Source organism: Actinia tenebrosa, unplaced genomic scaffold, assembly GCF_029948245.1.
Source record: "Actinia tenebrosa isolate PJP-AT-01 unplaced genomic scaffold, QUT_ActTen_1.0 PGA_scaffold3__52_contigs__length_22856419, whole genome shotgun sequence".
Classification (NCBI taxonomy): domain Eukaryota; kingdom Metazoa; phylum Cnidaria; class Anthozoa; order Actiniaria; family Actiniidae; genus Actinia; species Actinia tenebrosa.
In genome coordinates, this window is record NW_028292580.1 from 5592347 (window position 1) to 5606583 (window position 14237).

General features: G+C 36.6%; 2 protein-coding genes across 2 annotated transcripts; one reads left to right on the forward strand and one right to left on the reverse strand.

Moving 5' to 3' along the window:
* Positions 1–170: 170 nt before the first annotated feature.
* LOC148908227 (uncharacterized) lies at positions 171–5039 on the reverse strand. The gene is made up of 2 exons (XM_089035372.1): positions 4841–5039; positions 171–2904 (listed from the first exon to the last, which is right to left on the reverse strand). Exons 1-2 carry the CDS (start codon positions 4967–4969, stop codon positions 2461–2463), a joined length of 573 nt encoding a protein of 190 aa, XP_088891498.1. The 5' UTR covers positions 4970–5039; the 3' UTR covers positions 171–2460.
* Positions 5040–6230: 1191 nt separating this feature from the next.
* LOC148908228 (uncharacterized) lies at positions 6231–11099 on the forward strand. The gene is made up of 2 exons (XM_089035370.1): positions 6231–6429; positions 8366–11099. Exons 1-2 carry the CDS (start codon positions 6301–6303, stop codon positions 8807–8809), a joined length of 573 nt encoding a protein of 190 aa, XP_088891496.1. The 5' UTR covers positions 6231–6300; the 3' UTR covers positions 8810–11099.
* The last annotated feature ends 3138 nt before the right edge of the window (positions 11100–14237 follow it).

The window sequence follows — 14237 nt, forward strand, 5'->3', positions numbered from 1 at the left end:
ACAAGAAACACAACGCGTTACGTCCCCGTTCAGTGCCCCACTAGCCGCGGAGGTAGGGGGGCGGGGGTTTCAATTACTAGTGCATAATCCCTTATTTTAAGTATGATACTCGCTCAATATTGATGCAAATGGCTTGAAACTTCACAAGACCCAAAAGAAAACATAAGATATTTAAGGCAAGACCTTTATTTGTACGAATTTTTTATTCTTTAATGTATTTTGACGATAAATCAACACTAATAGCCAGATTGGGCTACCTGTGATGTTCAAAGCCCGATTAGTGCTAATCCTGGGTTAACTCTTAATAAGACCTATAGAGTTAATCCTGGATTAGCGCTAATCCAGCTTTGAACAACCCGGCCTTGGCAAGCTTCCCAAAATCTTAAACTTCTCTTTTAACGAGGCCAAGAACAAAGTACTGACGTTATATTAAAACTAGACGACAAAGTCTGTTACCAGTCAAAACAACAAAATAGGGTTAAACGGAACAGTCTTCCTTTATGACATCACATCCGGAAAGAACATTTTGAAATGCGGAAACAACACTTCAGTAGTTTGACTTCCGCTTTGGAAAACATCCTACACTTATTATTTTGATCAAGTTGCTTTAAAACCACGCATGTAAAAATATCTATTCCGGTTTGGAAGTAAATACCTTTCGACCCATGCCAAAATACACAATACTGAGATCTGAGATTCAGCTATTTCAAAAAAGGTTGATGAAGATTTTGTTGCATGCTGCTTACTCGGTTTCAAATGTATTGTATTAAGAGGGAATTCTTTTCGTATTCAAGAAGTGAGCTCCAAAAACTATTTTCTTGAAGAAAGGTTGTTGTACAAGGCTAAAATCCTGTTATTCAGAAAGTTTAACTCGTTTGGAAGTGGAGATGACCGATGAAAGTGGAATCAAAGTGTTAATCCCCACTTATTTCTTACTGGTGGGGAAAAAAATCTTAAAACGGGCTAAATTCAAAAAATAACCACGCAGAGCAAAAAAAGTGCTATTTCTCAATGATCGGGTAAAATTTCGAGGCTTTATTTCACGTTTCAATGATTTTATTGAAATTTTTGATGAATCTCCATACATTTCCTTATAACAGGACACCACAGAAACCAAGCTTGGGCTACCTGTGGTTAACCCAAAGCAAAAATGTTATTCGAAAATGAGGTTTAGGTCTTCATTTGCTTATTTCTCATATATTTTCTATTAAAAAAGCCTGACAAAGCAGCATTCTAACACAAATGCAACAAAACATCTTTGTACAATTGAAAATACCGCTTCAAACAGGCATTTTATCATAGTACATCAGTTTCTAACTGTTTACAATAGCTTTTTGAGTTTTAACCCAAAACGTAAATTGGGATCAAAACTCATACGAAAGTCTAGTTTTTGTCGCTTTTTGCCATTATGGCTCAATATTGAAAAAAATTTCCTCTTAATATTTAAATAATGTCATCACAGAAGAAGTTGTGCAGGAAAAGCGTGCAGACGCAAAGTTTGGGAAAATTCCACATTGCTGTGACCTTTGGCTGAGCGCATTCACAGCTCCCATAACGCAGTTCGGTCTTGGTATACAGCATGAAACAAAAGCTCCACCCTCCTTTTTCGAAATAGCTGTATTCAATAGACCCTTTTCGAGTTCCAAATTACCGTTGTGTTTCTTGATTACGGACTCATTTACTCAGCGGGCTTAGCCTCGATTTTGGCCCGTCGAGTTTCAAAGTGTTCGTATTGTTGAAGTTGTGCATTCTTTACTTTACCGTTGGTATTTGTGAATAGTTAGACACTGATTCGAGGCTTAGCCTGAGTAAATGAGTCTGTAATCAAGAAACACAGGGTTAATTTGGAACTAGCGAATGTGGTGCATTGTGGTCATAAACCTTTCGTATAACATCTTGCCTTATACGGTTTTGCTTTACCAAAGATAGACTACAAACAATTTAAACCATAGTTAATAGAGGGGAATGGTTAGGAAACCTATTGTTATCAGGTCTTTGTTCGCTTTTGATGTTGAACCGGTCTTGACCATGCACAATGTTTGATTTATGCTCATCCGAAATTGCAAAATAAGTAAATGGGATTGTTGTAAGGAATATTCAAATATCTCTTGTAAATCTTTAGTATTTTGAACTAGCAGCTAAAAGAAAGATTTTGGTCTGTTCACTCAGCCATTGCCAACAATAGTAAAACAATGGTAAAACAAAGGATTGTGCACGGTCACGCTTGAAAAAAAGTGAACAAAGACTTATAACAAAAGGGTTTGCTAGCCATTCCCCTCTATTGATGGGTTGCAAGCATTCCCAAAAGAGTTAAAAGACAAAAACATGGCGGCCATTGTGGTACCGTTAACAATGGATGCTAATGAGAAATCTTTTGTTAAATGGTACCAACATGGCCGCGATGACGTAACGTGCAAACGAAGAATTAACTATGGTTAAACATGTAAAATGATAACAATCCTATCCAGTTTCTTGTACAATCGCTTCCTTCGATTTCCATGTTCTCGGCTGTCCTTGCATAAAGTCTTCAGTTCCAACAAGATCCACACGCGTCTTGTATTCAAGCAGTGCATCCACGCTCAATGGCTGCCATGATTTAACTATATCAATCTTTCTTTGTCCTTGAGAGCTGATGGGTGCAGACAAAGTCCCTCGTAGCGAATATTGTTTCTTGGAGTCCTTGCCGTTTTCTGTAGTACTATCATTAGCAAAGCCAGCTACTTTATGACGCTTACTAAACTCGCCTTTACATTCAGCCATCTTCTCAGTCAGGAAAGAAATTTTGTCCAAACCAAGTAAGAGTGGTTGGTCTTTGCTTTCTTCTCTTGTGGTCACCTCACCTTTATCGTTTGCTTCAGCTACGAGCGATTTTGTTCTACCAGAAGAAAGAGGGAGCAGCTCCACCTTGTCGTATAATAGAAAGAATATCAACGTTACTCAGAAATACTATCAATGAAAGTTCTGATTTGAATTCAGTGGAATGAATTGCCCCAAAATTGCACGATTCAGGTTTAACGGCATGCATGTACATGAAAACGACAGCTTAAAGTACACCTGATACAATACTTTCAGTATTGATTCTACATAATGTGAATAGTTGAATGGTGAAATATATCTTCATTTAAATGTCACATCTTTGAAGTGCAAATAAACCCTTCGACAATACTTTCAGTACTGATTCTACATGAAGTAAATAGTTGAATGGTACAATATTTCTTGATTTGAGTGATGCGTCTCTAAGTTATGAAGGTTTATACTTCCAATATGCTAATGAGTGTGACGTCTATTAAGGCTTAATTAAATATACAAAATCGAACTGGTTCATAGAAACAGTATTTAAAAAGCATCATTACTTTACTCATGGTTCACATGAAAGCTATTTAAATTTTTTATTTTCAAAATGGTCAGCATTTAGTATTACTAGTTACAACAAAAACACTCAAATACCTTACCTGACGTCATCATCATTAACATATTGTAAGTATAAACCTTCATAACTTAGAGACGCATCACTCAAATCAAAAACTATTTTACCAATTAACTATTTACTTTATGCAGAACCAGTACTGAATGTATTGTCAAAGGGTTCATTTGCAGTTTAAGTTATGAAGGTTTATACCTCCAAAATGTAACTGACTGTGACGTTACCACAGGCTTTATTAAAAATACAAATTTTGACAGGTTCACACAAACAGTTTTTAAAAAACATCATCATTATACTCAAGGTTTCCACAATGTTTATTGTAAATTTGATGTCTCATAATGGCTAGTGTTTAGCATAAAAAATTAAAACAAATACGCTTAAAAGCCTGGGGTGACGCGTCACAGTCTGTTACATATTGGAAATATAAACCTTCATAACTTAAAGACGCAACATTCAAATGAAGAAGTATTTCACCATTCAACTATTCACTTTATGTAGAATCAATACTGCAAGTATTGTATCAGGGGTTAGGAGCACTTTAACCAACGGATGCCTTACATACATTCCAAATCGGTATTCGCAAACATATTTTTTATACAATATTCAGTTTTTACAATACTCTATATCAGTTCGAAATAGAAAAATGTGAGGTATTTCAAGGGAAATTTTGTTGTTGTTGTTGGTAGTTGTAGTGTTGTTGCCTTTAGTGGTGGTGGTTGTGGTGGTGGTAGTGTTGTTATTAGAGACCTTTAGATCCGACAACGAGTACGAGAACGAGTACGAGTGTTTAACTTTTAAAAAGAGGCACTATCTTTTTGTAGTCGTGATCGTGTACGTAGATACTTTAGATTGTAAAAAATAGTGTTAACCACGGTGCACAGGACCAATTTTAAAACTTGTACTCGTACTCGATCTCGTACTCGTCGTCGGATCTAAAGGTCGCTACTGCCCTAATTCACTATGACGTCACATCAAAACAATCTATTGTTTAAACGCAAAGGATCATGGTCGTCGGAGGGGGTCAAATCAACGCAAATTCACCGAAAATTGTCCTAAAACCCGTGTCAATCCATGAAGAGAAGTAGAATAGCCAGCAAACGCTCAGAATACTTTTTAGTACATATTAATACATATTATATCTGAAAACCAGACCATTTTAGATTAAACTGTTTCGCTAGGAGCAAAATTTGTTGAATTTTCTATTGGATTTGGCGATTCTATCCCCCACATAAACAAGCAGTGACGTCATAGTGAAATAGGGCAATTGGTAGTGGTGGTAGTGCTGTTGTTGTCCATGGTTGTGGTGGTGGTGGTCGTCGTGTGGTGGTAGTATTAGTGTTCTTGGTGTTGGCAGTAGTGTTGTTGTCATTGTTGGTGTTTGTAGTTGTCGTAGTGGTGGTGTTGTAACATTTTTACCTTTGGTTCTTTGATCTGATCTGGATTGTACCTCGGTGGTCTCACACTTCCTTCCTTTGGATCCGCTGACTCCATATGGTTGAACAGCAGGCGCGTCTTATCTTTATTCATGTGGGCAACACGAAACATGAGGTCCAGACGATGACGTGCAAAGTTAATATCTTTGATTAAATGACTCTCGCTTATCTTTGACTCTGGAATCTGAGAAAGAAAAAACTTTCCACACTCAATTATTGACGCAAAGTAAATTGTTCATAATGTGGAGTTGTTCTAAATCAGTGCAACGCCATTTCTTCTTGTACCAATGGACGAACCCATTGATGGGTTGCAAGCATTCCCAAGAGAGTTAAAAGACAATAACATGGCGGCCATTGGGGCAGCGTTAACAATGGATGCTAATGAGAAATCTTTTGTTTAATGGTACCAACATGGCCGCGATGAGGTAACGTGCAAACGAAGAATATTTTTGTTACAGTAAAAGCTGCTATAGACCGGTTCCAGAGCCGTTCCACTTAGAGAACAAAACAGTGAATTTCAGTTATGTAATGAGAGTAAAAGGCGCTGACAAACGGTGCAACATTACAAGCAACAAATTTGAATCGGGGTGACACACATTGCAACAAAATCACGCAACATCGCTTGTGTCAGCCTGCTATGTTAAGATATTAAGATTAAGATAAAGATAAGACACACGGTGCAACATTGCATGCAACATTGCACGCAACAGGATTGTTGCTGCGTGTGTCTACCCAAAACTTGTTGCACGCAACGTTGCATGCAACAAATCTGAAGTTGAATGGCGCTCTACTCTTCCAACATTGCGCGCAACAAATTTCATCGTGTGAACATGGCTGCAACATTACCTGCAACATTTTGAAATTTCCAGCCAATCAGCTTGCACCAAATTTATAACTGCTGACCAAATATCATAACATAGCAGGCTGACACAAGCGATGTTGCGTGATTTTGTTGCAATGTGTGTCACCCCGATTCAAATTTGTTGCTTGTAATGTTGCACCGTTTGTCAGCGCCTTTTACTCTCATTACATAACTGAAATTCACTGTTTTGTTCTCTAAGTGGAACGGCTCTGGAACCGGTCTATAGCAGCTTTTACTGTAACAAAAATATTCTTCGTTTGCACGTTACCTCATCGCGGCCATGTTGGTACCATTAAACAAAAGATTTCTCATTAGCATCCATTGTTAACGCTGCCCCAATGGCCGCCATGTTATTGTCTTTTAACTCTCTTGGGAATGCTTGCAACCCATCAATGGGTTCGTCCATTGGTACAAGAAGAAATGGCGTTGCACTGATTTAGAACAACTCCACATTATGAACAATTTACTTTGCGTCAATAATTGAGTGTGGAAAGTTTTTTCTTTCTCAGATTCCAGAGTCAAAGATAAGCGAGAGTCATTTAATCAAAGATATTAACTTTGCACGTCATCGTCTGGACCTCATGTTTCGTGTTGCCCACATGAATAAAGATAAGACGCGCCTGCTGTTCAACCATATGGAGTCAGCGGATCCAAAGGAAGGAAGTGTGAGACCACCGAGGTACAATCCAGATCAGATCAAAGAACCAAAGGTAAAAATGTTACAACACCACCACTACGACAACTACAAACACCAACAATGACAACAACACTACTGCCAACACCAAGAACACTAATACTACCACCACACGACGACCACCACCACCACAACCATGGACAACAACAGCACTACCACCACTACCAATTGCCCTATTTCACTATGACGTCACTGCTTGTTTATGTGGGGGATAGAATCGCCAAATCCAATAGAAAATTCAACAAATTTTGCTCCTAGCGAAACAGTTTAATCTAAAATGGTCTGGTTTTCAGATATAATATGTATTAATATGTACTAAAAAGTATTCTGAGCGTTTGCTGGCTATTCTACTTCTCTTCATGGATTGACACGGGTTTTAGGACAATTTTCGGTGAATTTGCGTTGATTTGACCCCCTCCGACGACCATGATCCTTTGCGTTTAAACAATAGATTGTTTTGATGTGACGTCATAGTGAATTAGGGCAGTAGCGACCTTTAGATCCGACGACGAGTACGAGATCGAGTACGAGTACAAGTTTTAAAATTGGTCCTGTGCACCGTGGTTAACACTATTTTTTACAATCTAAAGTATCTACGTACACGATCACGACTACAAAAAGATAGTGCCTCTTTTTAAAAGTTAAACACTCGTACTCGTTCTCGTACTCGTTGTCGGATCTAAAGGTCTCTAATAACAACACTACCACCACCACAACCACCACCACTAAAGGCAACAACACTACAACTACCAACAACAACAACAAAATTTCCCTTGAAATACCTCACATTTTTCTATTTCGAACTGATATAGAGTATTGTAAAAACTGAATATTGTATAAAAAATATGTTTGCGAATACCGATTTGGAATGTATGTAAGGCATCCGTTGGTTAAAGTGCTCCTAACCCCTGATACAATACTTGCAGTATTGATTCTACATAAAGTGAATAGTTGAATGGTGAAATACTTCTTCATTTGAATGTTGCGTCTTTAAGTTATGAAGGTTTATATTTCCAATATGTAACAGACTGTGACGCGTCACCCCAGGCTTTTAAGCGTATTTGTTTTAATTTTTTATGCTAAACACTAGCCATTATGAGACATCAAATTTACAATAAACATTGTGGAAACCTTGAGTATAATGATGATGTTTTTTAAAAACTGTTTGTGTGAACCTGTCAAAATTTGTATTTTTAATAAAGCCTGTGGTAACGTCACAGTCAGTTACATTTTGGAGGTATAAACCTTCATAACTTAAACTGCAAATGAACCCTTTGACAATACATTCAGTACTGGTTCTGCATAAAGTAAATAGTTAATTGGTAAAATAGTTTTTGATTTGAGTGATGCGTCTCTAAGTTATGAAGGTTTATACTTACAATATGTTAATGATGATGACGTCAGGTAAGGTATTTGAGTGTTTTTGTTGTAACTAGTAATACTAAATGCTGACCATTTTGAAAATAAAAAATTTAAATAGCTTTCATGTGAACCATGAGTAAAGTAATGATGCTTTTTAAATACTGTTTCTATGAACCAGTTCGATTTTGTATATTTAATTAAGCCTTAATAGACGTCACACTCATTAGCATATTGGAAGTATAAACCTTCATAACTTAGAGACGCATCACTCAAATCAAGAAATATTGTACCATTCAACTATTTACTTCATGTAGAATCAGTACTGAAAGTATTGTCGAAGGGTTTATTTGCACTTCAAAGATGTGACATTTAAATGAAGATATATTTCACCATTCAACTATTCACATTATGTAGAATCAATACTGAAAGTATTGTATCAGGTGTACTTTAAGCTGTCGTTTTCATGTACATGCATGCCGTTAAACCTGAATCGTGCAATTTTGGGGCAATTCATTCCACTGAATTCAAATCAGAACTTTCATTGATAGTATTTCTGAGTAACGTTGATATTCTTTCTATTATACGACAAGGTGGAGCTGCTCCCTCTTTCTTCTGGTAGAACAAAATCGCTCGTAGCTGAAGCAAACGATAAAGGTGAGGTGACCACAAGAGAAGAAAGCAAAGACCAACCACTCTTACTTGGTTTGGACAAAATTTCTTTCCTGACTGAGAAGATGGCTGAATGTAAAGGCGAGTTTAGTAAGCGTCATAAAGTAGCTGGCTTTGCTAATGATAGTACTACAGAAAACGGCAAGGACTCCAAGAAACAATATTCGCTACGAGGGACTTTGTCTGCACCCATCAGCTCTCAAGGACAAAGAAAGATTGATATAGTTAAATCATGGCAGCCATTGAGCGTGGATGCACTGCTTGAATACAAGACGCGTGTGGATCTTGTTGGAACTGAAGACTTTATGCAAGGACAGCCGAGAACATGGAAATCGAAGGAAGCGATTGTACAAGAAACTGGATAGGATTGTTATCATTTTACATGTTTAACCATAGTTAATTCTTCGTTTGCACGTTACGTCATCGCGGCCATGTTGGTACCATTTAACAAAAGATTTCTCATTAGCATCCATTGTTAACGGTACCACAATGGCCGCCATGTTTTTGTCTTTTAACTCTTTTGGGAATGCTTGCAACCCATCAATAGAGGGGAATGGCTAGCAAACCCTTTTGTTATAAGTCTTTGTTCACTTTTTTTCAAGCGTGACCGTGCACAATCCTTTGTTTTACCATTGTTTTACTATTGTTGGCAATGGCTGAGTGAACAGACCAAAATCTTTCTTTTAGCTGCTAGTTCAAAATACTAAAGATTTACAAGAGATATTTGAATATTCCTTACAACAATCCCATTTACTTATTTTGCAATTTCGGATGAGCATAAATCAAACATTGTGCATGGTCAAGACCGGTTCAACATCAAAAGCGAACAAAGACCTGATAACAATAGGTTTCCTAACCATTCCCCTCTATTAACTATGGTTTAAATTGTTTGTAGTCTATCTTTGGTAAAGCAAAACCGTATAAGGCAAGATGTTATACGAAAGGTTTATGACCACAATGCACCACATTCGCTAGTTCCAAATTAACCCTGTGTTTCTTGATTACAGACTCATTTACTCAGGCTAAGCCTCGAATCAGTGTCTAACTATTCACAAATACCAACGGTAAAGTAAAGAATGCACAACTTCAACAATACGAACACTTTGAAACTCGACGGGCCAAAATCGAGGCTAAGCCCGCTGAGTAAATGAGTCCGTAATCAAGAAACACAACGGTAATTTGGAACTCGAAAAGGGTCTATTGAATACAGCTATTTCGAAAAAGGAGGGTGGAGCTTTTGTTTCATGCTGTATACCAAGACCGAACTGCGTTATGGGAGCTGTGAATGCGCTCAGCCAAAGGTCACAGCAATGTGGAATTTTCCCAAACTTTGCGTCTGCACGCTTTTCCTGCACAACTTCTTCTGTGATGACATTATTTAAATATTAAGAGGAAATTTTTTTCAATATTGAGCCATAATGGCAAAAAGCGACAAAAACTAGACTTTCGTATGAGTTTTGATCCCAATTTACGTTTTGGGTTAAAACTCAAAAAGCTATTGTAAACAGTTAGAAACTGATGTACTATGATAAAATGCCTGTTTGAAGCGGTATTTTCAATTGTACAAAGATGTTTTGTTGCATTTGTGTTAGAATGCTGCTTTGTCAGGCTTTTTTAATAGAAAATATATGAGAAATAAGCAAATGAAGACCTAAACCTCATTTTCGAATAACATTTTTGCTTTGGGTTAACCACAGGTAGCCCAAGCTTGGTTTCTGTGGTGTCCTGTTATAAGGAAATGTATGGAGATTCATCAAAAATTTCAATAAAATCATTGAAACGTGAAATAAAGCCTCGAAATTTTACCCGATCATTGAGAAATAGCACTTTTTTTGCTCTGCGTGGTTATTTTTTGAATTTAGCCCGTTTTAAGATTTTTTTCCCCACCAGTAAGAAATAAGTGGGGATTAACACTTTGATTCCACTTTCATCGGTCATCTCCACTTCCAAACGAGTTAAACTTTCTGAATAACAGGATTTTAGCCTTGTACAACAACCTTTCTTCAAGAAAATAGTTTTTGGAGCTCACTTCTTGAATACGAAAAGAATTCCCTCTTAATACAATACATTTGAAACCGAGTAAGCAGCATGCAACAAAATCTTCATCAACCTTTTTTGAAATAGCTGAATCTCAGATCTCAGTATTGTGTATTTTGGCATGGGTCGAAAGGTATTTACTTCCAAACCGGAATAGATATTTTTACATGCGTGGTTTTAAAGCAACTTGATCAAAATAATAAGTGTAGGATGTTTTCCAAAGCGGAAGTCAAACTACTGAAGTGTTGTTTCCGCATTTCAAAATGTTCTTTCCGGATGTGATGTCATAAAGGAAGACTGTTCCGTTTAACCCTATTTTGTTGTTTTGACTGGTAACAGACTTTGTCGTCTAGTTTTAATATAACGTCAGTACTTTGTTCTTGGCCTCGTTAAAAGAGAAGTTTAAGATTTTGGGAAGCTTGCCAAGGCCGGGTTGTTCAAAGCTGGATTAGCGCTAATCCAGGATTAACTCTATAGGTCTTATTAAGAGTTAACCCAGGATTAGCACTAATCGGGCTTTGAACATCACAGGTAGCCCAATCTGGCTATTAGTGTTGATTTATCGTCAAAATACATTAAAGAATAAAAAATTCGTACAAATAAAGGTCTTGCCTTAAATATCTTATGTTTTCTTTTGGGTCTTGTGAAGTTTCAAGCCATTTGCATCAATATTGAGCGAGTATCATACTTAAAATAAGGGATTATGCACTAGTAATTGAAACCCCCGCCCCCCTACCTCCGCGGCTAGTGGGGCACTGAACGGGGACGTAACGCGTTGTGTTTCTTGTTGACTACTAAACCAAAATAACGGGGCCACAATAGCGGGGGTCTTAACAGTGAATGTGCCCCCGACTACCGCGGAAAATGTCTGATTTTAACAGCACTCAAAAAATTACACATCACGACGAAAAAAATTCCTTCACAGAACCTTAGTCCGATACCTAATCTCTTGAACCAGAAAGAAATATCCTATTACGTCGGAAAATGTAGTAAACATCTTAGAAGCCTCGTCCGTGACTTTGATCTGCATAGAGATATCAATAAAATTTGAGGGACTTGAAAAGTTGCAAAAATAGTTTATGAACAGTGCTATTTTATGCAGCTTGGCTCTGCTTTTGTTTAGATTTTTCACTTTGAATATAATATTGGAGCCTTATGGTTGATATTGGTTTGTGAAGTCACACGTTGACCATAATAAGACGAGATTCATCATTAGAATTAAATATATTCCTATTTCAAAATCTTATTTCTTATCTGATATCAAAGTAACGACATTTGTTTTATTAAGAAAAACAGTTATTTTGACATCGTTTTATTATCATTTATTTATTTCCTTAGTTTTCTATTCCGGCGTGACTGAGCCCACGTAATCAGATCTCCGTGTATAAATATAGCATGTGCATGCAGCGTGAAAAGCATTCCCGTAATAGCATATATAAAGCTAAGGTGTTTGTAATAATACTTAGACAAGAGCTGACAACGTCTAGTAAACGTTGACGATAAAACCTTAAATCAAGACTCGCGAACGGGAAATAAGGTTCGTACTGGGTCCGTGTACCTTCCGGCCATTTGATTTTTAAAAATAAGAAAATTGAATTTCGTTCACCAATTTTTTTGATTTTGTTGTTTTGAGAGTAAGAAATTACCAAAAATAGCATTTTTTTTATTTTTGACAATAAGAAATTAGCTTTTTTTGATTGAAATCTAAAAACTGAAATCAATTTTCAATTTTCAAAAAAACAAAAATTGAATCGTACAAAATTTACTCTAACGGGGGAGGGGTAAGACAAGTCGTGACTCTGTCCCAGGACCTTATCTGACAATGCATAATGTGCATTCTGATTAAAAATGGCCGCACTGTTGTCAAACAGAGGTGTCATTCGTATGTTTTACTATTTGGCATTAATCTTGGAAAGTTTTTCGTGGATTTTAAACACAGCTGGAACCGAAATAGTTGGCACAATGTAATTCAACGCTGGAACCTGAATATTCTGCCAAACGTTATAATCGTCTCGATGGTTCGGTGAAAGGAAAGGCTTGGTTTTTAACAGATTTTTGTATTATATGTCATTGGCCGGCGAGATACAGCATTGGAGATGCTTCAAGCAAGAATCAAAGCATTTTTTAAAGAGTATAATCGTTGGATTTGGCTTTTTTTTGTGTGGGTTTATTTGGAGTAAGCTTACGCAAGACAAGACAAGACAAATTATAACAACAACAATTTCCTTTTTATTGCTAATAATTTTGGATTAACTGTGTGGAAATATAAGCTTACAAGGCAAGAACGCAACAGGTATATATCAAAATGCTTAAAAAAATTCATTAGCATTTACTACAGTAGTACTACAACTTTATGCAGTACATCCTAATCAATCTACCAAGACTCAAAGGGATTCATGAAAACGAAATTCTGCTTCATGGCTAAGGGTATTATAATGTTGATGTACTATGTGATTTGAAAATTGGCTAATACTCCAAATAAACCCACACAAAAAAAAGCCAAATCCAACGATTATACTCTTTAAAAAATGCTTTGATTCTTGCTTGAAGCATCTCCAATGCTGCATCTCGCCGGCCAATGACATATAATACAAAAATCTGTTAAAAACCAAGCCTTTCCTTTCACCGAACCATCGAGACGATTATAACGTTTGGCAGAATATTCAGGTTCCAGCGTTGAATTACATTGTGCCAACTATTTCGGTTCCAGCTGTGTTTAAAATCCACGAAAAACTTTCCAAGATTAATGCCAAATAGTAAAACATACGAATGACACCTCTGTTTGACAACAGTGCGGCCATTTTTAATCAGAATGCACATTATGCATTGTCAGATAAGGTCCTGGGACAGAGTCACGACTTGTCTTACCCCTCCCCCGTTAGAGTAAATTTTGTACGATTCAATTTTTGTTTTTTTGAAAATTGAAAATTGATTTCAGTTTTTAGATTTCAATCAAAAAAAGCTAATTTCTTATTATCAAAAATAAAAAAAATGCTATTTTTGGTAATTTCTTACTCTCAAAACAACAAAATCAAAAAAATTGGTGAACGAAATTCAATTTTCTTATTTTTAAAAATCAAATGGCCGGAAGGTACACGGACCCAGTACGAACCTTATTTCCCGTTCGCGAGTCTTGATTTAAGGTTTTATCGTCAACGTTTACTAGACGTTGTCAGCTCTTGTCTAAGTATTATTACAAACACCTTAGCTTTATATATGCTATTACGGGAATGCTTTTCACGCTGCATGCACATGCTATATTTATACACGGAGATCTGATTACGTGGGCTCAGTCACGCCGGAATAGAAAACTAAGGAAATAAATAAATGATAATAAAACGATGTCAAAATAACTGTTTTTCTTAATAAAACAAATGTCGTTACTTTGATATCAGATAAGAAATAAGATTTTGAAATAGGAATATATTTAATTCTAATGATGAATCTCGTCTTATTATGGTCAACGTGTGACTTCACAAACCAATATCAACCATAAGGCTCCAATATTATATTCAAAGTGAAAAATCTAAACAAAAGCAGAGCCAAGCTGCATAAAATAGCACTGTTCATAAACTATTTTTGCAACTTTTCAAGTCCCTCAAATTTTATTGATATCTCTATGCAGATCAAAGTCACGGACGAGGCTTCTAAGATGTTTACTACATTTTCCGACGTAATAGGATATTTCTTTCTGGTTCAAGAGATTAGGTATCGGACTAAGGTTCTGTGAAGGAATTTTTTTCGTCGTGATGTGTA

Bases quoted from the DNA above. Each gene is read 5' to 3' on its own strand.
- LOC148908227 (XM_089035372.1), bottom strand. From the start codon at position 4,969: ATGTTTCGTGTTGCCCACATGAATAAAGATAAGACGCGCCTGCTGTTC. The intron at 2,905-4,840 runs GTAAAAATGTTA...TTATACGACAAG, and splicing joins ATCAGATCAAAGAACCAAAG to GTGGAGCTGCTCCCTCTTTC.
- LOC148908228 (XM_089035370.1), top strand. From the start codon at position 6,301: ATGTTTCGTGTTGCCCACATGAATAAAGATAAGACGCGCCTGCTGTTC. The intron at 6,430-8,365 runs GTAAAAATGTTA...TTATACGACAAG, and splicing joins ATCAGATCAAAGAACCAAAG to GTGGAGCTGCTCCCTCTTTC.